At 44.2% G+C, this 25,873-nt stretch overlaps 1 protein-coding gene across 4 annotated transcripts in view; it reads left to right on the forward strand.

Moving 5' to 3' along the window:
- The first annotated feature begins 445 nt into the window (after positions 1 to 445).
- The window catches only part of DYRK4 (dual specificity tyrosine phosphorylation regulated kinase 4), a 38,110-nt gene continuing 12,682 nt past the window's right edge, over positions 446 to 25,873 (forward strand). For 2 of the 4 annotated variants that reach the window (XM_045200868.2, XM_045200918.2), the window contains exons 1-6: positions 446 to 509; positions 9,179 to 9,317; positions 11,070 to 11,233; positions 22,449 to 22,585; positions 22,866 to 23,006; positions 24,850 to 24,988. In XM_045200868.2, coding sequence (XP_045056803.2) covers positions 9,230 to 9,317; positions 11,070 to 11,233; positions 22,449 to 22,585; positions 22,866 to 23,006; positions 24,850 to 24,988 — 669 coding nt within the window. In that variant the 5' untranslated portion in view covers positions 446 to 509; positions 9,179 to 9,229. Of the gene's footprint in view, positions 510 to 7,621; positions 7,684 to 8,376; positions 8,494 to 9,178; positions 9,318 to 11,069; positions 11,234 to 22,448; positions 22,586 to 22,865; positions 23,007 to 24,849; positions 24,989 to 25,873 lie in introns of those variants that run through there. The other 2 variants (XM_071220994.1, XM_045200969.2) reach the window with 2 other exon arrangements.

Below are 25,873 nucleotides of genomic sequence, written 5' to 3' on the forward strand. Positions count from 1 at the left end.
CTTAGGGATGTGCGGAGCCTGGGCACATCCCACTTTCTCCCAGCTCTCTGTGGCATTCTACGGGGCTCAATTGTGAGTGTGCTGTGTTCCTTAGAGAATTCCCAAGCAATTGTCTTCTCTCTCATTATCACACGCTCTCTGCATTAATGGCTTTGTTTAAAAGTCTCTGTTTTTCTGGCCTCTGGGAGGGATTATGGAGCATGCAAGGACGAAACTGTGATTTGATATCACAGAACTTGAGCTTTATCTGCCCATCCAACCTTGACCAGGCACTTGGGGATTTTTTTTTTTAACAGGAAGGAGGAAGAGACAAGGAGGAGCCAGCTGAGAAAAATAAAAAACTAGCCTGTAAGGTAGGATTGAGGTGGGGTAGTTTGATGGGGGTGTGCCTTTCTGAAAAGGCTGGGTGGCCTAGGGGCAGGGGACTGGGCAGTTCTGATGCCTGCTGAGAGCCCAGTTGCTTTCTCCCCTGAACTTTACGAGTGAGATCATCCAGGGTTCCATCCAAGGTAATAAGTTGAGGCTGTGTGTCTCGAGGTTCTGCTCTAACTAACCCTACATAGGGACCAGCCATTTTTTCCTTCAGCTCCCAGCAGGAAATGTACTCCCTTTGACAGGAAGCCCCGTGGGTAAACTGCGCCTGTTGGGGGTGGGGGCTTGGCACGATTAGAGTGCAAAATAAGACAGGGGAAGTGGAGTGGCACTGGGAGAAGGCAGTGATGCAGGACATGGGACTGGATATTTCACTTTTCTATGTGCCTCTGTCCCCCGTTCTGACATAGAAGTAACATGCCAGTGAGACTCACAGGCATGGGCTCCTGCCCGATAGGGTTTGCGTGAAGTAGATGATTACAAAGCTTTCCTTCCCAAAGGAAGTGCCAGGGAGCAGGAGAGCGCTGGTCCCAGTGGGGAGTGGAAGCCACATGGAGTAGGCATGTGGCCACACTGGGAAAGGGTTACCAACTGAGGGGATACTGGCATCAAAGCTCATCTCAAATCTTTGAGCACAAGTATCAGGGTTTCCTGCTCCCTCAGTCTCTCTCTCCTTTCCTTCAGCTAATATTTAAGTGCCTATTGTGTGTAAGATACCACGTTAGGCTTTGGGATTCTGAGATGAGACTTGGATCTCTTATTACAGAGTCTTATAGTCTGGCAGAGGAAGATCGATGTAAAACACCTTGCACAACCAACCTTTGTGGGTGCTGTGATTGGAGCTGGTACAAAGCATGGGGTAGCAGAGGGTTACAAATGCAAGAGGGATGGTGACAGAGGCTGGGGCTGGAATGTGGGCAAATTCACCAGGTGGATGACAGGGGCTTGGAATGGAGGAAGTGCTGACGAGGTGGATGACAGAAGAACATTCCAAGAAACAGAGCAGTAATAAAAGTGCTGAGATGTGAAATAGCATGGTGTTTGAAAACTGCAAGTCATTCATAACTGCTCGGGCTAAAAGGGCAGGGCCAGGGCCATGACAAGGGATGACACTGGGAGGGTTTTGTAGGCCTGGACTACTATGCCCCAGGGACATCACTGGGGAGATTTAAGCAACAAGGTCACTTGTTTAAGCAACAAGGTCAGATTTAAGCAACATGTTAATTTCTGAGGTCACTTAGGCACTGGAGGAGGGAATGGAAAAGGGGCAGAGAAATTTCTCAGGAGACCATTGCAATAGGTACCTGAACTAGGGATGCTGAGGCCCAGGAGTCTTGAAGGGATAGTTTCTTTCTCACATAATTATACTACTCATGGTAAGAAATGTAAGTGACAATTTGCAAGCTTGTAAAAATATTCTCACTCTCAGTACTGCAAGTGAGAGGTCCCACTTACTGCAGCCAGCTTGTGTGGATTAACCTAGATTATCAGTAAAGACACATCCCTGTGACATCGTAGAGCAGGCAGCCTTCCTTACAAGCAGCCTGCAGCTCCTCCTGCTACCCCTGCAAAAGAGATGATACTAAATGAAGACCCTGCCCCCATCCTGAGACACCAGCACATCCAGGATGGCTCTAGAGGTGGCTCCAGCTCAGTCTGGGCTCTTCTGATAATGGCATGGGCATTGACACAGGCTAGACCCTTCGGGGACCGTGGCTGAACCAGCCAGACGACCGCTCTGGAGGGCTGGCATATTGTGGAGGGCCTGATAATTGTTGCCACAGAATCTCATTGTGGGGAGATAAGAATTCATAAGAAATTAGGATAAACACATCAATGTCAATGGCATAAACGAAAGGCAAGTTCAGAGGTGGGAGAGATTAATTCCCAAAGGAAACTGCATTAGATTGTGTCACCCAAATGTGTTGGCACAGAACTCACTCGGGGAGCTTTTTAAAAAATAAAGGTTTCTGGGCTCCACCACTAAACAGTCTAGTGTCAGGTCTGAGATTTCGTATTATAAAAGCTCTTCAGGCAAATTTGTAAACCACTGGACCATGTGATCATGCTTAGCACACTGCCTGCTGGCGCATAGATGCGCTCAGTAAATGTGGTTAAGAATGAATGCAGCTCCAAGGTCCCACCCAGCTCCCTGGTTCCAGGTACACTCCTGGCTGGGGAGGCAGGAAGGAGGTGTTCCTGAAAGAACCCATGAGACCCGGGAACTAGTAGCCGAAATAGTTTGGCAACTTTGCAGCTGTTTTGCATGAATGCCAGGGATGTAGGTGCATGTGGGGGCAGGGGAGGGGACGGAGTAGCTAGGTTTCAGCTTTTTGGCATTTCTCTGAATCGGCTCTTAAGCTGAACTCAGCTTCTATTTGAGAAAGGTGAGCTGGCTTTTGCAACGCAACGAGATGGAATTTGCCTCTCTCTATTTTTTTTTTTTCCTGAAAACGAAAACAAAAACAAAAGAAGTGTGAGAGGTACAAGAGAGGTGGAGGAGGGGCCCAGGCTCAGGACTTCCGGCTGGAGGCCTGCGATCAGCTCCCCGCCCGTTCGTGCAGCACCCCGACCCTTCAGGTCTATTTCCCCGCATGACAAAACATAGCCGGTGACTCCAGGGGAAATCGACGTTTGAATGTGGGCCTAGGTGTAGGAGAATAGCTGAGTTCACAACCAGAGCCTGCTTGTAAACTCAGGGGTCTCCCTTTCTTCTTTTGATCCCCGCCCCCAGCCCCGCCCGTGCGGCGTGGGTGCTGCGAGGCTCAGAGTCTAGGTCTCTTGACAGCCTCTTCTCAAGTCTAACTCTCTCTGAACCAGGCTCTCGGGGACAGCGTGCTCCCCGCTGTTATTACTGTCTTCCACACCCCCAACCCCACCCTCACACTGCAAGGAACCATTTAGAGTTCTCTGATGCAATATTTTTTGTTTTTAAATAATGGTACTTTAAAATTATAAGCACTACATGTTCGTGCGGAAAGTGTGGAAAATAAAGGAGCTTCACCATTGACTCCTGGCTGTTGAGGGGGCCTCAGAGCTGTAATGAACACAAAGTTGTCCTAACAGGCGTGGTGACACCTCTGGTGCCCTGCCTTTACAGCTCCCACTCCCTCCAGAGGCTTCCTCCAGCCACTGTTCAGTGCTCAGGTCTCAGGCAGAACAGGAATCACCTCCTGTGCCAGGTACCCGGTGAAGAGACTCCCTTTTCCACTGAGGAGTCTGAATTCAGATACAGAGCCCAAGACTCCAAAAGAGATTCCTACTATATCGGCTCAGAGGTCAGTGAGGGAATCACAGAACGGTAGCATGAAACACTGTCTTAAAGAAAAAATTCTGTTTTACCACCACGAATACAGGAGCTCACACCTTCTTCCTGTCTCCTGGGGATGCTACCATAGAATGAAGTCTTGTTATGGGGTATTCTGCGCATGGGGCGTGCGGATGCAGAGACTACCAGCTCTCAAGGTTAGGCCTGGGCAGCTGGAACCCTAGGCCAGTAGCACCTGGCTGTGAGCTTTCTCCCTTCACCCCAGCTTGCCGTACAACTATAATTTTTTATAATATGTGTGGTGTGATGTGACAAAGATTGGGGAGCACTGTTCCGTACAATGCTTCTCAACCTTGGTTCCACAAGAGGATGAAGGTTGCATTCAAGACACACTCCCAGGGTCACTTGAATGGCTCTTACAGACTGATTGATCTTGGAGATTACATCTTGCTCAGCCCTCGATTCTGTGCACATTTCTCACAGGTGCTCTTTAGGCGGACCTTGGCTCTTCCAGTGCTGGAGAGCTCACTACCACACGCGGACTCCTGTTCCATTCTTGGACAGCTCTAAACTTAAGAAAACCCTTCTTTCTATCAAACTGGAAGCCACCATCTTATAAATTCCACACTTGACCTGATTCTGTCCTTTGGACCACACAGAACAAGTTTGCATTGTGTCATAAGAAGGTGGTACAGAATCCCCACATACAACTCCATGCCCTGCATTGGTTTCCCCTGTTGTTAATATCTGACATTTGTGTGGTGCATTAGTTACAGTCAATGAACAAACATTGATACATTAATATTAAGGAGCCTCCATACTTTAGGCAGATTTCCTTACTTTTAACCTAATGTCCTCTGTCCGTTCCAGGATTCCATCTAAGATACCACTTTACTTTTAGTTCTCATGTCTCCTTAAGCTTCTTCCTCTGGGCTCCAACAGTTTCTTGGGTTTCTTCCACCCTGTTTTGTTTTGTTTTTAATGACCTGACAGTTTTGGGGAATACTGGTCAGGTACATTGTAGGATGCTTTTTTTTGAGGGAGTGGGGAATTTGTTTTTCTTTTAATAAAATTAAGGTTCTAGGTTTTGGGAGGAAGACCACTAAGGTAAAGTACCATTTTCATCAAATTCTATGAATGGTACATTGATTTTGTGACGGCTGATGCTGACCTGGATCACCTGGCTGAGGCAGTGTTTGTGTGGTTTTTCCCTTTCCGCGCTGTGCTTGCTGGAAACCAGTTGTTAGGCACAGCTGGTGCTTACGGAATGGGAGATGGGCTCCTCCCCCTCCAGGGTGGAGTGTCTACATAATTATTAGAAAGTCTTCTGCATGGGAGGTGTGTCTCTTCTCCCCTGCGTATATCTTTATTAAGTCATTTATTTACATCAGTATAGACTCATGAATATTTATTTTATACTTTGAGTTAGAATCCAATATTACATTATTTCGTTGCTAAAATTGTTCCAGCTTTAGCCCCTGGGAGCTCTTCCAGTTGGCTCCTGTGCCTTTTTGACACACTCTCATCAATGTCGGGTTTTAGGGTTTTGTGGGGGGTTTTCTGAGCACTTCTTTACTTTCTGTCACTACAAGATGCTCCAGACTCATCTGGTACATTTCCTGTCCCAGTCCTAGGATCAATTATTTCTCCAAGGAGCCTTCGTTCCTCTGATTGGAGAATGGAATCAGAAACCAAGATCTGAGTGCTAGGTGTGCGTCTTTCTACGAGGCTATTACATCCTTTATGACCTTTCAGCAGATAAAGCAAAGAAATCTGTGTGTGTGCACACCCGCACTCGAGCGCTAACCCTTATATATCTACAATTCTTTCTATATGTAGCCATCTACATTAAGTTAAACATGAGTTCTTGCTGATGTCTCCAACGCTAATTCATTATCTCATGGTAATGCTGATGCTGACCTTGATTAACTATAATTTTCCAAGCAACAGCAAGAAACCTGGCTTCTATTGTCTGCCATCCATTTATTAATTGTTTGATCCCAGTACACACGCCTGGCAGTACCAGAATTGTTAACTTCTCAGAAGTTTTGTTTTATTCTTTTTCAGATTAAACGTTCTCAGCTTCTTTAATCATTTTAGGCTCCACACCATCTTGTACATCCTCCATCGAGTCCACGGTTTTTCTATTTCATGAGAAAGGAGCAAAGATCTCTCTCTCTTTTACAAATGAGGAAAATGAGCTGGGATTCCAAACCCGAGTCTACTTCAGAGTCCATACCGATGAGCATTATTTTATGTCACATTGCTGCTAGAGGAATCTTTCTGAAATACTGCTCTGTGTATGTAACTCCAAACCTTGTAGACTGGTAGTGGTTCGTTATTGCCCATAAGATAAAGACCATGCATCTTATCTTAGCTTTGAGTGTCTTCCACAGTCCAGTGTACACTGCCTTCCAGTTTAACCAGCATGAGCAGTGAAGACCCCTAGAGTATGCCAGATACTGTTGTTTCACCTAATGAACATGCTTTCTACCCTTCCCCCCCAATACAGCCCAGACCAAGCCACGCCCCTTCCAAAAAAGCCTCCCCATATTCTCTTGGGCAGACTGCATTCACAATGATCTCTTCCTTCTTTGTTGACATTCATTCTCCATGGTGTTTAGTCTGATTGTGCTTTGTTAATGTACTTTTCATTTTTTTGTCCAGTATCCCCAAATCATACTCAATGCCAGCTTGTCATAGTTGATGCTTCTAAATTTTAGTTCCCACTCACTTATTTGATGAGAAGGTGGGACTCACTGAGATTTGCCATTGCAGTATTTGCTCAGATAGCATAGTTGTCCATCTAATAAACAACCAAATCCTGTACGTAGTGCACATTAGTAATGCAATTGGTTTGGCCTGAGGCCACGGCTATGCTCTAGGCAGTCCCCTGTCCCTCAGATCGTATCCCTATTCTTCAAGGTCAAGATGGACTGTTCTAAATAGCCCACATCCTTACAGCTCTGTGGGGGGCTTATCTGTACTACGTGATGATATGTTGAAGTATTGTACTTTGTTCTATATCAGTATGGCCAGTGTACCAAGTTTTACAGGGGTGGGTCTGGCACCAGCTGTGTCTCACCTTTGGATAAATGTCATTCAGTTTGCTGAGAGAGGGCAAAGAAGAAGATCCCTGGGTTCTGCTTCAAAGAGCAGAACCTAGATTCAAGCTGCAGACTGTTTTTGCTAAACTTTAGTCATTTCAGTGCTAACTTCATGATTTTTGCTGTATCTACATAGTACTCACATTGTTTTTTTTTTTTAACTTAAATGGTAATTCTACATAGTAACAACCACAAAATTCAGGTTTAATGTGATATAGTTTTTCAAATGGACGTTAAAATAAATGCAAAACCGTTGGATAACTCTTGTCTCTGTACTATACACAATTATGCCACATGCCTTCATTGTGTGCTTACCGCCCTTTAAGACACACTGCTCTGCTGTTTTCATCTCTCCTCTCCACCTCTTTCTAGATGTGAAGTCTCTTCTGATCAGGTCACTGGTGTTCAGGCTGGGTGCCTATATTCTAGCGGGTTCCACTAAAAGACCTTCAAAGCCCCTCGGAGGGTAAAAGCATTCCCAGACAAGACTATGGGCATTTTCTTCTCTTTAGCAGGAGCAGCTCAGCTTTGATCTCTTCCAAAGTCCAAAACATCTAGCTAAGATTTTATTTAAAGAAAGGGTTATATGGATTTTTAAAATAAGTTTGAAAGCCATAGGACAAGTTAATCTAGGATAAACACTGCTAGAAAGGTCATTTGTTTGGGTATTCACTCAGCCAGTCATTCTCAGGTTCATCCAGCACTTCTCTGAGTCTCTCTTAGCCCATCCTAGCTTTGAGGTCAGGAAAGCTGGCTTCAAGTGTATCTTGCTTATTGTTATGAAGCAAAATAAATATGTGAGTGGCTTGAGGTGAAATCATACCAAGCACTATTCCAATTCTCTTCCACCTGATCCAGGTTGGGAAACCTTTGGTTCAAGCTGAGAAGCCACCTTCTAAGACCAAGAACCTCAGAATGACCCGATTATTGCATAAGGTGGGAAGCGATGCTTAGTATCTTTTCTCTAGGAGAGGATGAGGGCAGGTAGGTGGCTAGGGTAGTTTTGACAGGCATTTTTGGTCAAATTGGCCTAACATGATTAGCACATTCTATCCACAGTAGCATGCCTTATCTCTACACGATGTTAACTGTTGCTATTTATTGATAGTCAGACTACCTCTTTCCTAATCAATCAATCAATTAATCAGTGCAGGATTGGGGAGGAAACCAAGTGAGTAGGTCAAGCGAATAATGTAAGGAAAGTGGGAGCTTATGTTGCATCAAGGCAAATTTGCAGGGAGAATTTTGCCTTGTTAGGGTTGTGAGATATTGGAATGGTGATGATAATGACTAACCTTAAGGAATATTCTACATAGATTGCCTCATTTGCCTCACAGAAAGTATGAGATAGGTCCCATTGTTGTCCCCTTGGCAGTGATGAGATACTGAAGCTTAGATAAAGAATGTAATCTGCTTAAGGCCTGTAGCTAATAAGCAGAGCAGGGATCCAACCCCAGAGGCCATCTGCTTGACCACTCTGGTTTTTTCTCCAAGAACTTTAAAAAGAAATTCAGGCCTGGATTTGGTTCAGGCCCATCCTTGCTGTGGGGAAGATGCTGGGAGAAATGACTCCCTGAGACATTTTCTTGCCTGAAGCTTCCGTAACTTTTCCACTTTCTCCTTCTATAGAATATAAACACCAACATTACTTCACTCCCTTTTGTGGATACCAAGGGGAAGAAAAACATGGTTAATTTCCCATGCATCAGCCACAAAATCCTGCTAAAACCACCTCTGCTGTATAAAGTGAGTGCTGGGCAGTGGATGTAACCCTGAGCAGGCAGATGAAAGACTTGATTTCAGCCCAGGATGGTGGGAAAAGCACAATGTCAGCCAAAGAGTTAGGGTTTTAGACCCTGTAGGGTTTTAGACTTGTTCTCATTCTTCACGATGATTGTAAACTTCAGCAAATAAGTAACTGAATTTCTTTTATCTATGAAATGGGATCTCTGTAGACTTCTCATGAGGATTCATTGAAGAAAAGAAAAACGAAGTGTCTAGTATGAATGGTAGAAGCATGTTTTTTATGTTTTTTCCCTCCAATACTCCCTACTTTTTTTGAGTAAGTACCAAATGAGATAATGTGAGAAGGTGCAAGTTAAAGAGGTGTTAAACACATCTAGGTTCAAGTGTTTGTGCCCTTGCGCTAGATATCTTATCTAGTCAGGAATTGGCCTTCTCAAGAGCAGCAGTAAAATACTTTTCCTTAAAATAGTGCATACTGTAATGTATGTGGGTCTCACAGAGAACGAGTCAGATACATTCTTTGAGGAAAAGACGGAGAAAACCTGCTGTCTCATAATTATCATTTCTTCCCTGAGAGGAAGGAGTAGAGTCTGGCTGGATGTGGGTGTTCTTGATCAGGTAAATGGTTTAGGACACCCAGGAGAAGACTAAGGGGTCCTTTATTGCAAATTCTTTCCCTGGACAGGAGACTCAAACTCACAGTGAGAAGTTGGCCTCTGAGGACAAGGCTTCTGGAATGCCTTTCCTTTCGAGCCTTAATACCCAAGATCCCAAGTCCAAGGAGAAACCACAGAGCAAGCACAAGGTGCCTCTGACAGCGGCAGGTATGCCTTTGGGGCAGTAGCAGGGTGTGGTGGGGGTGGTTATAGGTGTGAAGAGCTGAGCTGAGCTGGAGAAGGCTAAGCTGCCAGGTGTTGGAGTAAATCAATTAAGGCTACAAGCCAAAATGAAAGCAATAGTCAAGTCTTTCATGACTTCCTGTGATAGTGTAAGCAGAGGGCTAAATAGGAGAAAACACTGACTCCTCACTGTTCTTTCCCCACCCTCCCACCCCTTCTGTGAACCAGCACCAGGCCAGGGTCAAAGGTTTCAGCACAGTTAGAGGGACTAGCTCACTGCCTAGGGAGCCTGACCAGGCTCCTGAAGTGATGGGGAAGGGCTAAGAGTGGAAAAACTGAGTACTGAGTCAGAGTGGGAGAAAATGTCTTGAATTTTCCACCCTCCTTTTGATAAAGAGATCTTGGCAGAAGTACCTGCAGAGGCCTCTGAACAGAGGCTCCTGGATAGGTATGTATAAGACCTTGGCCAGCCTAGGGAACTGGACTCCTTGACTGCAACTCTTCAGACTTCAATGCATTGGCTGTGCACCAAGGCTGGTGTGGGGAGGGCAGCTTCCCCTGTATGCCTGCCAGGTAAAGCCTTTGTAAATTGCCTCTGGTCAGGCCTAGAAGATCACACATAAGTTTTTGACCAGGAGCATTCCCTTCACAAAGTTCAGAGATTCAGAACCTATAAGAGTCCAAAGGAGGAAAACCCAACTCCACTGAGCACCTACCAGGTCCCTACACTATCTGATGCTCAGAGCTGTTCTCCCACATCTTTGAAATTGGTTGTCCATCTTCTCTTAAACATCTCAGGAACTGCCCACTAGGAGATATTTTAGTTCTCCGCTAGTTCTGCCTTTAAAGAGCTGGCTGGTATATGTCTCACTGCTCTCTTAGGCCTTGGTTCTTCTGGGCAAAGAACACGCCTTATTCAGTTTACACATGACTGCCCTTGGGATATATGGAGACACACAGAGGTGTTGTCCCCCATAAGCCTTTTTATTTCTCCTTGGCTACTCCTCCTTCAACTCTTTAGCAGTTTGTCAAATAACATGGTTCCCCTGGTTCTCCCCAATCCTGGTTTCCCTCCGCGCAGCACTCTCCAGTTTATCTACATCTGTCTTAAAGTTTGAATCCCACCACACCCACCCCCAGACCAAACGCCAGGCGCATGTCGTGATTGGGCCAGGGTAGAGGAGAGCTAAAACACATTCCTTCCTTGTAGTCTGAGGGACTCAGTGGCTCAGCATGAAATACTTCCTGGGCCTTGAAAGTCACATTTATGTTACCCGAAGTAACATAAATGAAGTTACCTTGTGTTGACCCCTGAAGACACGATAGCTTTCAGACCTTCTCAGGATAAACTGTTTTTGTAACCCACTCCACATTAATTTGGGCAACTGCTGCCTTCGCTGCATACTCTTGTTGACACTAAGTTTACCCCTGAATTTTTCACCCATTGAAATTGTTGAAAAGAGCTGTGCTGCAATGCACAGCTGTTTGGGGACTGAATTCTCCCTCTCACGTCCTTTGTGTTTTTCTCCTGAGTTGTTCAAATCAGTATGACACCTTGACATTTCTCTGTGTTATGGTTCCACCCTGTGAGACTCAGGGTTCATAGTCCTTCGTGAGCCCCCCTGGTTGAGGAAAGGGCTGACAGGCTCATGAACTGGAAGGGCTGCCATCATCCCCACCCTGGGCAGATCGTGTACTGCCTCAACTTAACTGACAACTAAAGTGTTTTTCACTCAGAGGCCCTAAGGTGTTTTAGGAACCAGCTGTCTTCTTATGAGCAAAGCGAAATCCTGGGCTACGCAGAGCTATGGTTCCTGGGGCTCGAAGCCAAGAAGTTCCACGTCTCTTCTGAGAGATTCAGCAAGACAAGTTTTGATGATGAACATGGCTCCTATATGAAGGTGATGGGAGAGTAGGTCACAGAAATTGTAGGGTTTGGGGGCTTGGGAACAAGAAGGTCTGGAAAGAAAAAAAAATGTGAGGTATTTTATAGCATTTGCTGCTGACGTATCTAGGGCTAAGCATCCTGAAGGATTCTAGTAGGTGCTGAACCAAAGAAATGCCATGTTTATGAATGAGAAAACATGTCATTAGTATTCAAATTACTCTGCTAACAGAATATGATTTTCCCCAAGAGTACTTGGGGTAACAAGTATCCTGGGGCAAGTCCTGCAGGCTCTTCTGTGCAGCCCTGGACCTATTGGGAAAAGACAGACTCTGGAGTGAGGTGCAGTCTCCCCAACATTCTCTTTTTTGTGTGTGTGTCTCTTCCACACAAGCCCACACATGGACCTTTTTTCTATTTTATAGTAAATGTCATTTCCCACACGGACAAAACAAACAAACAAAAATGCTTTTCCCACTATAGTATCTGGTGCTTAACTTCCTTCAGTTTTCCAAAGATAGATCAGTAACTACTTCTTCTCTTCTTTCGTCTGTGTCTCTGGGGCTTCCCAGGACAGGGCCTCTTCCCAGACTGAGGGTGAAATCTGGACAGTGGAAGGTGTCCCTTTTGCTTCAGGAAGCACTTTGCACCCCAGAGGCTGCCCAGATGAGTGATGCTTGGCCCATGAGCTGGTAGGACTGTCCTCCTCAGGACATTTCCTCATAACTTGGTTAGGTTTGTGAGACAGGATTGGACTTTGATGAATTCACAGAAGAGGCAGATTGTCTTAATAGCATTTAAGGCTGTGTTTCTTGAGCTTTACTATGCACACAAGTCATCTGGGAATCATGAATTTGAATTCTTATCCAGCAGGTCAAGGGTGCGGCCTGAGATTTTTGTCTTATTTTTAAATATATATATATTATTGATTATGCTATTACAGTTGTCCCATTTTCCCCTTTTTATTCCCCTCCGCCCTGCACACCCCCTTCCCACCCGAATTCTCCATCCCCCTTAGTTCATGTCCATGGGCTATACATGTAAGTTCTTTGGCTTCTCCATTTCCTATACTATTCCTAACCTCCTCCTATCTATTTTGTACATATCATTTATGCTACTTATTCCCTGTACCTTTTCCCTCCATTCCTCCCCTCCCCTTCCCTGCTGAAAACCCTCAATGTGATCTCCATTTCCGTGATTCTGTTCCTGTCGTAGTTATTTGCATAATTTGTTTTTTTTAAATTTTTATTGTTATTCAATTACAGGTGTATGCCTTTTCTCCCCATCCCTCCACCCCACCCCAGCCGAAACCCCTCCCTCCCCCACCTCCACCCTCCCCCTTGATTTGGTCCATGTGTCCTTTATAGTAGTTCCTGTAATCCCCTCTCCTCACTGTCCCCTCCCCACTACCCCCTGACCATTGTTAGATTGCTCTTAACTTCAATGTCTCTGGTTACATTTTGTTTCCTTTTTTTCTTCTATTTATTATGTTCCGGTTAAAGGTGAGATCATATGGTATTTGTCCCTCACTGCCTGGCTTATTTCACTTAGCATAATGCTCTCCAGTTCCATCCATGCTGTTGCAAAGGGTATAAGCTCCTTCTTTCTTTCTGCTGCATAAAACTCCATTTTGTAAATATACCATAGTTTTTGGATCCACTCATTTGCTGATGGGCACTTAGGTTGCACCCAGTACTTGGCTATTGTAAATTGTGCTGCTATAAACATTGGGGTGCACAGGTTCTTTTGGATTGGTGTTTCAGGGTTCTTAGGGTATAATCCCAGCAGTGGAATTGCTGGGTCAAAGGGCAGTTCCATTTTTAGTTTTCTGAGGAAAGTCCATACTGTTTTCCACAGTGGCCTCACCAGTCTGCATTCCCACCAACACTGAACTAGGGTTCCCTTTTCTCCGCATCCTCTCCAACATTTGTTTGTGGATTTGTTTATGTTGGCCACTCTGACTGGTGTGAGATGGTACCTCATTGTGGTTTTAATTTGCATCTCTCTGATGCCTAGTGATGTTGAGCATCTTTTCATATGCCTCTGGGCCCTCTGTGTGTCTTCCTTGGAGAAGTGTCTGTTCAAGTCCTTTGCCCATTTTTTAATTGGGTTGTTTGTCTTCCTGGAGTGGAGTCGTGTGAGTTCTTTATATATTTTGGACATCAGGCCCTTGTCTGAGGTATCATTGGCAAATATGTTTTCCCATACTGTTGGTTCTCTTTTTATTTTAGTGCTGTTTTCTTTAGCCATGCAGAAGCTTTTTATTTTGATGAGGTCCCATTTGTTTATTCTTTCCTTTATGTCCCTTGCTTTAGGGGATGTGTCTGTGAGGATGTTGCTGCATAGAATGTCTGAGATTTTCCTGCCAATGTTTTCCTCTAGGACTTTTATGGTGTTACGACTTATATTTAAGTCTTTTATCCATCTTGAGTTTATTTTTGTGTATGGTGTAAGTTGGTGATCGAGTTTAATTTTTTTGCACGTAGCTGTCCAGATCTCCCAACACCATCTGTTGAAGAGGCTGTTTTTGCTTCATTTTATGTTCCTGCCTCCTTTGTCAAATATTAATTGACCATAAAGACTTGAGTTTATTTCTGGGCTCTCTGTTCTGTTCCATTGGTCTATATGCCTGTTTTTATGCCAGTACCAGGCTGTTTTGATTACAGTGGCCTTGTAACACAGTTTGATATCAGGTATTGTGATCCCTCCTGCTTTGTTCTTCTTTCTCAAAATTGCTGCAGCTATTCGGGGTTGTTTATGGTTCCATATAAATTTCTGAAATGTTCTACATCTGTGAAATATGTCATGGGTACTCTCATAGGGATTGCATTGAATCTATAAATTGCTTTGGGTAATATGGCCATTTTGATAATGTTAATTCTTCCAATCCATGAGCATGGTACATGCTTCCATTTGTTTGTGTCTTCCTTAATTTCTTTCTTCAGTGTTGTGTAGTTTTCTGAGTACAGGTCTTTTACCTCCTTGGTTAGGTTTATTCCTAGGTACTTTATTTTTCTTATTGCGATATCAAATGGGATTTTTTTCCTGATTTCTGTTTCTGCAGATTCGTTGTTGGTGTACAGGAATGCCTTTGATTTCTGAGTATTGACTTTGTATCCAGCTGTTTTGCCAAATTCATTTATTAGGTCGAGTAGTTTTTCATGGAGTCTATAGGATTTTCCATATACACTATCATGTCATCTGCAAACAGTGACAGTTTCATTTCCTCCTTTCTAATTTGGAGGCCTGTTATTTCTTTTTCTTGTCTGATTGCTGTGCCTAGGACTTCCAATACTATCTTCAATAGAAGTGGTGAAAGCAGAGATCCTTGTCTTGTTCCTAATCTCAGTAGGAAAGCTTTTAGTTTTTACCCATTGAGTATGATGTTGGCTGTAGGTCTCTCATATATGGCCTTTATTATGTTGAGGAATGCTCCCTCTATTTCCACTTTGCTGAGTGTTTTTATCAGAAATGGGTGCTGTACCTTATCAAATGCTTTTTCCGCATCTATTGATATGATCATGTGATTTTTGCCTTTGCTGTTGTTGATGTGATGTATTATGTTTATTGATTTGCGAATATTGTACCATCCTTGCATCCCTGGGATGAATCCCACTTGGTCATGGTGGATAATCTTTTTAATGTATTGCTGGATGCAGTTTGCCAATATTTTGTTGAGAATTTTAGCGTCCATGTTCATCAGCGATATCGGCCTGAAGTTTTCTTTCTTTGTTGTGTCTTTATCTGGTTTTGGGATTAGTATGATGCTGGCTTCATAAAAAGAGTTTGGGAGTCTTCCATCAGTTTGAATTTTTTCGAATAGTCTGTGAAGGATAGGGGTTAGCTCTTCCTTAAATGCTTTGTAGAATTCTCCTGTGAAACCATCTGGTCCAGGGCTTTTGTGTGTTGGGAGTCTTTTGATGACTGCTTCAATTTCCTCTGCTGTTATTGGTCTGTTCAGGTTTTCTGCTTCTTCTTCATTCAGTTTTGGAAGATTATATTTTTCTAGAAATGTGTCCATTTCACCTAGGTTTTCAAAATTCTTGGCTTACAGTTCTTCGTAGCAATTTCTTACAATCCTTTGTATTTCTGTGCTATCGGTTGTAATCTCTCCTCTTTCATTTACAATTGTGTTTATTTGGATCCTCTCTCTTTTTGTCTTGATGAGCCTACTTAAAGGCTTGTCAATTTTGTTTATCTTTTCAAAGAACCAGCTCCTGGATTCATTGATTCTTAGAATTGTGCTTTTAGTCTCTATGTCATTTAACTCTGTTCTGATCTTGGTTATTTCCTTCCTTCTGCTTGCTCTGGGCTGTCTTTGTTGTTGTTCCTCCAGTTCTTGTAGGAGTAGGGTTAGGTTGTTTGTTTGAAATGTTTCTATCTTTTTAAGGTAGGCCTGTATTGCTATGAACTTCCCTCTCAGGACTGCCTTTGCTGTGTCCCATAGGTTTTGGGCTGTTGTGAGTCATTTTCATTTGTTTCCAGAAAGTTTTTGATTCCTTCCCTAATCTCGTTCTTGACCCATTCATTGTTTAATAGCATGCTATTCAATCTCTATGATTTTGAGTGTTTTGGGTTTTTTCCTTTGGGGTTGGTTTCTAGTTTCAGTCCCTTGTGGTCAGAGAAAATGCTTGAGATGATTTCAATTTTCTTGAATTTGTTGAGGCTTGCTTTGTGTCCTATCACGTGGTCTATCTTTGAAAATGTTCCATGTACACTTGAAAAGAATGTGTATTTTGCTTGTTTGGGATGAAAAGCTCTATATATATCAGTTAAGTCCATTTCCTCTAGGGTATTGTTAAGTGACACAATATCCTTGTTGATATTGTATTTGGAAGACCTGTCCATTTTTGACAGTGGGGTTTTAAAGTCCCCTACTATAATTGTGTTGCTGTCAATATCTTTCTCGAAGTCCTCCAAGATTTTCTTTATGTATTTGGGTGCTCCTATGTTGGGTGCATATATATTTACAATGTTTATGTCTTCTTGGTGGATTCTTCCTTTGAGTATTATGAAGTGACCTTCTGGGTCTCTCTTTATGGCCCTTCTTTGGAAGTCTATTTTGTCTGATATGAGTATTGCTACCCCCGCTTTTTTTTTCCTGTCCGTTTGCCTGGAAATTTGTTTCCAGCCCTTCACTTTCAGTCTGTGTAGGTCTTTTGTCCTGAGATGTGTCTCTTGTAGGCAGCATAGGTGTGGGTCATATTTTCTCATCCATTCAGCTATTATATGTCTTTTGATTGGAGCATTTAATCCATTTACGTTTAAGGTTATTATCGATAGGTGGTTATTCATTGCCATTTTTTCCTACCTCTTTTCCTCTGTCTTTCTCTTTTCCTTTCTTTCCTTAAAACAGTCCCTTTAGCATCTGTTGCAGAGCTGGTTTGGTGGAGCTGTATTCTTTTAGACTTCTTTTGTCTGGGAAACTCTTTTATTTGGCCTTCTATCTTGATTGAGAGCCTGTCTGGGTAAAGTAGTCTTGATTGCAGGCCTCTGGTTCTCATTACTTGGAATATTTTTTGCCATTCTCTTCTGGCTTGGAGCGTTTCCATTGAGAAGTCAGTTGCTAACCTTATTGGGGCTCCCTTATATGTTACTTCCTTTTTCTCCCTTGCTGCCTTTAAGATCCTCTCTTTGTCTTGGAGATTTGCCATTTTAATTATGATGTGTCTTGCAGTGGGTCTCTTTGGGTTCCTCTTGCTTGGGACTCTCTGTTTCCTGGATTTGGGTGACTTTTTCTCTCCTCAGATTAGGGAAATTTTCCATCATTACTTTTTCAAACAGGTTTTCTATCCCTTGCTCTTCTTCTTCTCCTTCTGGTATTCCTATTATGCGGATATTGTTACGTTTCATGTTGTCCTGCATTTCCCTTATTGCCTCTTCATTCTTTCTGAGCCTGTTTTCCTTTTCTTGCTCTTTCTGGGTGTTTTTTTCTACTTTGTCCTCCAGCTCGCTGATCTGATTCTCTGCTTCATCAAGTCTGCTTTTGATTCCTTCTACTGTGTTCTTTAGTTCAGAAATCGTATTATTCATTTCCTCTTGGCCCTTGTTGGTAGTTTCTATCTCCTTTTTCATGTTGATATAGTTTGCAGTGAGTTCATTGTAGTTTCCCTGTAGCTTCTGGTAGTTCTCTGTGAGCTCAGTGAGCTTCCTGATAACCATTGCTTTGAACTCAGTATCTGATAGTTGACTTGCCTCTTTTTCAGTTAGCCTTCTTTCTGAGGCTTCCTCCTTTCCTTTCATTTGGGGATAGTTTCTTTGTCTTCCCATTGTTTGTGAGACTCTTCTTGTTAGCCTCTGCTTCTTAAATTGATATGTTCTGACTCCCTGGGTTTATGGTATGAACTTCTATGGTAGAATGCCAGTGGGATTCAGTGGTGCCATCTCCTTAATCTGCTGAGCTCACTGGTCTTGAGCTGACGTTTATGGGTGTAACACGGTCTAACTCTGGTCTTTTCAGCACTCCAGGTTTTCTTGTCTCACCTGTGGGAAAAAGAGGAATGGGGGCAAAAAAAAAAAAAAAAAAAGGGAAGGACGGAAAAAGGGAATAGAAAAGGAAAGGAAGGAAGGAAGAAGGAATAGAGAGAGAGTAGAGGCAAGATAAGAAGGAATTTTAACAAAAATTAAAACAAAAGAGTAAGTAAAAGAAGGCAGGAAGGAGGAATAAAAAAGGTAAAGGATGGAAGGAAGAAGGAATAAAAAAAAGAAAGAAGGACAGAAAGGAAGAAGGAATTCAGGGGGAGAGGAGAAAAGAAAAAAAAAAAAGTCTTCTGCTGGCTTTAAACCGGTCAGGTTAGTTCTGCTGGTCTTCCTGTCTGTGGAACGGGAGGGGGTGGTTGGAAAGATTGGTTTCACTTTTCTCCCTTCCTGAGCCACACTCTTCCCTGTTGTTCAGTCTTCAGTCCAGTTTCTCCTGGTCCTTCTGCTCCCCACTAGGCCTTTAGTTCACCAGCTGTGCTGTCCTTGAGTTGCACCAATTTGGGGCAACTCACATTCCACCTTCTTGCTCTTTGCTGTCTTAGATGCTAGGGGCTCTCGGTGCTGCTATGGGGTAATTCAGCCCTCTACTGGGTCAAGTCTTTCCGGGGAATGCAGTCTCCCCCAGTCCTGCAGCTCCCCTCTGCTGGGCGTTCTGCCTTACTCCTAGAGAGCCAGTAGGCCCTGCAGGGCTCTGTGCTCAGGGGCTAGGTGGGAGTTGTTCAGAACCAGTGCTTTTAGGTGTGGTCACTCACAGGCAGCCAGGCCGTTGATTGGATTGTGCAGCTGATCAGCGGCCTTGGGCCTATGCGAGGGGCAGCCAGCCACTGATTCAGGTGCGCACCCACCCGAGGTTTCCTGTGTGGGCCCCAGGCCACTGATTGGGGTACACGCCCACTGGGGCACTTTGGGTCTGACGACCAGGCAGCCAGGCCGCTTATCAGGGCGCGTGCCCTCCGGGGGAGTTTCAGTTGTGGGCGCCCAGTCCACTGACCTGGGTGTGCGCCAGCCGGCTTCAGGTGAGCGCTGGGGCTGCTTATCCTGCGTTCACAGTCCAGGAGCTGAGGGGGGAGGGGTGCCAGAGGCTGCTGCTGCTGTGGAGAGTTCTCTAACTAGCCACTGAGTGCCTCTATTTTCTCTTTTTCTTTTCAAGAATTTCTTCCTATTCAAGCCCCCCTGGTCCAAACAAGCACCTGGCCTCTCACACAGCCCAGCCTGGCTCTCTCCCAAGAATCCTGCAGCAGACCCTGCACCTGGGCCAGGGCTTCAGCTGCCCTGGTCCCTGTGCAGGTCCCAGGGGCCTTATTTTCCTTAAGCACTCTTCTTACCGTCAGATCTTTCAATGTCCTCTATGGGTCTCCGATCTTCATATATGCTGGAATACCGTTGGCTGTTCGCTCTGTTCCTCATATCAGCTAGGTGTTTCACTGGTGCTGAGGGAAAGTGAACTCCACTCCCACCTATCTCGCCACTATCTTCCCGCATAATTTGTTTTTAGGTTCAGTTGTTGACAGTTGTGAGTTTGTTGTCATTTTACTTTTCATAGTTCTTATCTTCTTTTTTTTAGATAAGTCCCTTTAACATTTCATGAAATAAGGGCTTGGTGATGATTAACTTCTTTAACTTGACATTATCTGGGAAGCATTTTATCTGCCCTTCCATTCTAAATGAAAGCTTTGCTGGATAGGGTCATCTTGGATGTAGGTCCTTGCCTCTCATGACTTGGAATACTTCTTTCCAGTCCCTTCTTGCCTTCAAGGTTTCTTTTGAGAAATCAGCTGACAGTCTTATGGGAACTCCTTTGTAGGTAACTTCCTCCTTTTCTCTTGCTGATTTTAAGATTCTCTCCTTCTCTTTCATCTTGGGTAATGTAATTATGATGTGCCTTGGTGTGTGCTTCCTTGGGTCCAATTTCTTTGGGACTCTCTGAGCTTCCTGGACTTCCTGGAAGTCTATTTCCTTGGCCAGATTGGGGAAGTTCTCCTTGATTATTTTTTCAAATAAATTTTCAATTTCTTACTCTTCCTCTTCTTCTGGCATCCCTATGATTCAGATGTTGGAACATTTAAAGTTGTCCCAGAGGTTCCTAAGCCTCTCCTCATTTTTTTGATTTCTTGTTTTTTCATTTTGCTCTGGTCGAATGTTTATTTCTTCCCTCTGCTCCAAACTGTTGATTTGAGTCCTGGTTTCCTTCCCGTCACTCTTAGTTCCCTGTGCATTTTCCTTTATTTCGCTTTTCATAGCCTTCACTTTCTCCTCTATTTTGCAACCATACTCAACCAATTCTGTTAGCATCCTGATTACCAGTGTTTTGAACTGTGCATCTGATAGGGTGGGTACCTTTTTGTTGCTTAGCTGTATTTTTTCTGGAGCTTTGATCTGTTCTTCCACTTGGGACACTTTTTTTAGTCTCAGAGTGCCTGTTAAGTAGTAAGGGGTGGGGCCTCAGGTATTCACCAGGACGGGGCAACCCACGTTGCTGTGCTGTGGCACTGTATGTGGGGGAGGGGTCCAAGAGGGAACAATATGGCCTGCTCAGCTCTCTGCCAGCTTCCAGTTCCCTCCATGGCTACCCACAAGCATTTTGGGCCCTTCTGGTGCTGAATCCAGGTGGGTGGGTCTGTGGTTGTTCTAGGACCACATGGGTCTCTCCAACGAACTCTCCTGTGAGGCTGGGAGTTTTTTCTGCCACCTCAACCCCCACAGAATTTTACAGCTAGAGGTTTTGAGGTTTTATTTCCCCACAGTGGAACCCTGGGCTGTATGGTTCGTCTCACTCCCCAGTTGTTCCTCTTGGTCTATCTGCACACAAATGTGGGACTGCCCACTCTGCCAGCTGCCACCTTGCCCAGTCTACCAGTCACTGCCTTGCCTACCCCAGGTCCTCCAGCTACCGCCTTGCTGTGCATCCTCTTTGCCCCAGCTGCCCGTCTCCACCCCTCCTGCCAGTCTGGATGAATGTTTCTTCTTTAACTCCTTGGTGGTCAGACTTCATACAGTTCAATTTTCTGGCAGTTCTGGTTGTTTTTTGTTTTTAAATTTGCTGTTGTCCTTCTTTTGGTTGTACAAGGAGGCACAGTGTGTCTACCTATGCCTCCACCTTTGATTTTTGCCTTTCTAAAAAGCTTCCAGGTGGTGCCCATGCTTCTGGTCCTCACACCACACTTCGAGAAGCAAGGATTTAGAGTTTCTGGCACACATCCTCTATCTAGAGCCCTAATTCTCAACATTTTTATGTCAATGATCCCTTTGGGAATCTGATAAAAGCTACAATTCCTCATCTTAGAAAAAGTACCCTTCACAGACACAAAATTTCAATGGGGGTGGGGGAATCTTTAATGGGTCTTTGGTTAAGAATCTTTTATAAAAAACGTTACCACTGTTTCAGCCAGAATTCCTCAAATTCTCCCTCTCCCCCTCCCCTTTACCTGGGCCTAGAATCTCTGAGAAATTCTCCAGGGATGTCAGCACTACCTTTAAGTTAATTCACTGTAACTCAGTTCCTCAATCTCAAGTCCTAGAGAGCAATGTTTTTGTAGGGGGGAGAGAGATACATGTGCTTTCTGTATGCTTGGAATCTCTATCCTTATTGCATTCCAATGCATACAAATATACAATACTCATAGCACATTCCCAAACAGGCAAGACAATGGCATTCTTACATTTATTCTGTCAGCAAATATTAACTGAATAGCTATTTATTGAGAACCTATAATATGCTTGGGCATCTAGTAGACTCTGGAAATATTAAGGAAATTATCAAAAATGAGTGTGACCTGGTCCTTAGCCTCAATCAATGTCCAAGTTGAGGTGTGAGTGAATAATTGCGATACCTCCAAACTGGTGGCATGTAGAAGATATGTACAAATGCCAGAGAAGCACATGTAGCTTTGAACCAACATATGCAAGACCTACGCCTTGCCCTTTCCCCATATATGTAAAGTTGTGCATGTTCATGGTTTGATTCCTCCTAGAAGAACAGATCCCCACCACACAATCGCAAATACATTCTGAGGACTTGTACACAAACACTTCTTCAACTCTCACAAATTTTTGAGTGTGACACTAGGAGCCACAGATTCTTATACCTGGAAGGCCTTAGAGATGATCTTTTCTGGAACCTGCAGTTATAGATGAAGGCACTGCAGCTCAGAGTGCATACGTGGCTTGTCAGAAGCCACCTAGAAAGGTTTTTTTAATTGATAATTGCCTGTTGCTTTGACTAAACAGTTGCTCCCTAGTTTCTAGCACATGGAGGGACATGAATAATTCTGGCTCTTGGAAAATGTTTCTCTTTTTAGTTGAGAAAGGTCTAAGTTTTGTATTGCTAACTCCAAGATAGAATTAAATCTGGAAAAGTCAAGAGGAGAACCAGATCTGATTAGGAAGAGGAAGAGCAGACACAAAGACTTCTCTGACTGGTGGAGACACATCAGGGGTCAGAAACAGAGCTTACCCTAAACTGAAGCTACTGCTCTTCCCAAAGACCATCCAATGGTCTTCGCATTGCCTGACACAGATAGAGCCTGTGGGACTTTCCCTGGTTCCACATGGGTAATGTGGGATCCGGGCAATGACCTAACCATGGCAGTAGCAATGAGATGAGGGTGGGAGTTGCACTAGTGCCCAGTGCAGGTCAGCAAGTTCCCCCCAGGAGTCAGCCATGAGCTGGGAATGGGTATCCAAGGACCACGGTATCAGGGGAGCCTCAGAGCCTATGGCTCTGCTCCTTAGCTTCTGCCTGGCTTCTGCAGGTCCTGCATGACCACATTGCCTACCGCTACGAGGTTCTGGAGATGATTGGGAAAGGGTCCTTTGGACAGGTGGCCAAGTGCTTGGATCACAAAAACAATGAGTTGGTGGCCTTGAAAATCATCAGGAACAAGAAGAGGTGTGGTGGATAGTAGCATAGATAGCCCCTGTAGAGGAGGGACTGCATGACTGGCCCCTCTATAATGCCACCCTTCCCAACTCTACCTTTTCCTCTTTCTTTACCTATCAAATTGCATGGTGGGGTGAAGGGGAGGCAAGGGTATGTAATGTTTAGTGCTTTCCGCCTTGCTAGGGTCAAGGGGAGGGGCTGAGGAAATGGGCTACTGCTGCTGTATGATATGACACCATGTCTTCTGTCCCCATTCCTCACCCTCCCTGTCACTCCTCAAACACTTCAGATTTCACCGCCAGGCCCTGGTGGAGCTGAAGATCCTGGAAGCTCTCAGAAGGAAGGACAAGAACAACACCTACAATGTGGTACACATGAAGGACTTTTTTTACTTCCGCAATCACCTCTGCATCACCTTTGAACTCCTGGGGTCAGCTGCTTTTTCTTTTTAACTCATTTTCTTTTGAAAAGTGGCTTAAGGTGACAGAAGAGAAACTTTAAGATCAGAACACAAGATTTTTCTGGGTGTAAACATTTAGTGACTAGAATGGAAACAATGGTCACTCAGTTATGGAGAAAGCACAGGAGTAAGGAGAGTGGGCCAAAAACTGCCCATCTCACCCCGCCCCTCCATCATGCCTGTCACTTGTGAGCACACACAGGATGTGTCACCAGGTGCTGGGTGCTGGACTGGGTGACATAACCAAAACAAGGTCTTTGCCCTTAAGAGTAAAACTGAAATACGTTTAAAAGGACTTTTCTTTGCTACCTTTTCCCCACTCACTGGATTTACCATCCTGTGGTGCAGAGGTTGGAACCCAGGCAAGCAGGCAGCTGGCTGCTCAGAGTGGGGAAAGAGCTTTGATTTTGTGCAAATAAGGACAGGACATTTTTTGGTAAGAGAGCAGAACCTGACTAAAATAGATTGGCAGCACCTGGAGCTGATAGGGTTGCTAATTGGAAGGGCAGGCTAATTTGATCACTTTTCTCTCTGATGAAATATAGATAAAACCAGAAACCCAGAATGCATTTAGATAAGGAGAATAATTAGAGGTGAGCTCTCAGAAGCCCAGTGTTATTGGCTCTACTGAGCTCACAGCTTGGTGTTCCCATGACACCATCACTGGTGGTAAAATTCTAGGAACTGGCTAAATTTGAATCAGGAGTGTAGTTGTCACCCTCCTCTCCACCTCTGGTGATCACAAAACATCCACTTTGCAGAGGAAATTTATCTTCCTTGCGACAACATGGACAACCCAGGCTGCCTTTTTTGGCCATGAATCAAGCACACAGTTAACATGTGTACTTAACATGTTGTACTTGGAAGTGCTCAGAGAAGTCAGGGGGAGTAGGTGTGTGGAGGGAAAAGCCAAAGCCCAGAGAGGTTGGAGAGTTGCTCCAGGTCACAAAGCTGGTCAGGATGAGGCCAGAGCCAAGTCTTAAATCTCCGCTGTGCCCACCAAGAATGAATGGCTTCCTAAATACCGGCAGAGTTAGATAAAGTTTAGGGATAGAAGATTTACGACAAACCAGAAAGAGGCTGATTCAGAGTCATCTCTGGGCTGCGTCCTATCCCTCTTCTCTTCATCTTAGTGTGTATAGAGGTCCTAAACTGGTAGCCTACTAATAAGTTTTTCTTGTTAAAATGTTTTACATTCATTTCTAACATTTATAAGTCAGATTTCATATAACATGGCAGGTTTTTATATAATAGTTCAGGCTTCTACTTGCCTAGAAAATTTAGGAAAATCTGGCAAGAGTGAGGTTTCATTTCTGCAAGGTGACAGATGGGACCAAACTGTCAGGCTTGGTATAGAGAGGGTAGGGTGTCTCAGTTTTACTGCAGCCCCTTCTGTCCACATGCTTGTTCCATTACCTGTTGGGAACCTTTAGGCAGCTTTTTTAGGTCTGGGCATAAGTGGTTTCTGGGTTAAATAACTGGTGGACTTCCTGGATCCCTCCCAAGGGCCTGAAGAACTGAATATTTTAGAAGTGGTCCAACCTTGGAACACCCACAGCATAACAAAGTCATTAAATGACCTAGTCACATAAGAAATGAAGGGACTCTGAGAGGCCAGCACAGTTGAACATCACCCCAAAGCTACCATGGATCAATGGGAACATTGAGTTTATAGGACACCATAGCTCTGCCTCCTTGTCTGACACTTGCCTACTATCAGAGGGAAACCAGGTGACCCTTGGGGTTGTTTGCAGGTTTAAACTCAGCATTATACTTTTTTACACTGATACACATCACCTTCTCTCTTTCCCAGAATCAACTTGTATGAGTTAATGAAGAATAATAGCTTTCAAGGCTTCAGTCTGTCAGTAGTTCGGCGCTTTACCCTCTCTGTTTTGAAGTGTTTGCAAATGCTTTATGTAGAGAAAATCATTCACTGTGATCTCAAGCCTGTGAGTACAACCTGTGCCCTGCCAGGGGAGCTGCCTTCCATCCTCAGAAACTGCCCCTTTCCATTCCCCTGTCGTAACTAGACAGCGTCATGGCCAGGGTCCCAGGGTGGAAGCCAAACTGTCAGGCCGTGTAAATCAAATGAGATGCAGTAAAGACTAAGGGATGGTTTGGGGACAATGAAGAAAGACATGGGGTTATTGAGGCAGACAGGAATAGGAAGGTCTGGGGCTTACCAATGGAAGGCTTAAGGGTGTGCAGAAATGTGTCATTCAGGAGGCTGGATCACTGCTGTATTAAATCCTCACTGTATCCACTCTGCTCTGAATTGGTCCTAGGGTACAACAAATCTCTGCCTACTTCTTCCACACCAAATGGATATGCCCTTCCCTCATGTTCTGCTAGTATTCTATACTTAGCTCTGTTTCGGCACTGACTGCTTGTTTATTGGTATCCCCCACTGAACTGCAAGCTCCCTCAAGCCAGGAACCATGCCTTCTCACCATTTTATCTTCAGGACCTAACATGGTACCTGACAATAGCAATGGTAGGCAATATGTAGGTGAAAGCTTGTTAGATGGGTTAATGACTGCACATGTGAGCAAGATAGAGAGGTACCTAGAGAAAACATATAAAGGTGTAAAAATATGGGGTCAGGAGCTGACTCCAAATCAACCTGACTTCCACAGATATTTAAATATCCCTTAACTTTTCTTCATTTCTTTCTCCTCACACCCAAGAATTGGTTAATTTTTTTTTTTAAACTGTAACTCACTGGGTAAATTTGGGATATTTTGACAATTAAAGATTGTCTAGATAGAGATGTTCTGTCTGGGCTGAGGAGGAGCCTCACAAGAAAATGGTGGCTGGTGGCACATTGATTCATT

This window comes from Desmodus rotundus, chromosome 3 (assembly GCF_022682495.2).
Source record: "Desmodus rotundus isolate HL8 chromosome 3, HLdesRot8A.1, whole genome shotgun sequence".
NCBI lineage: Eukaryota > Metazoa > Chordata > Mammalia > Chiroptera > Phyllostomidae > Desmodus > Desmodus rotundus.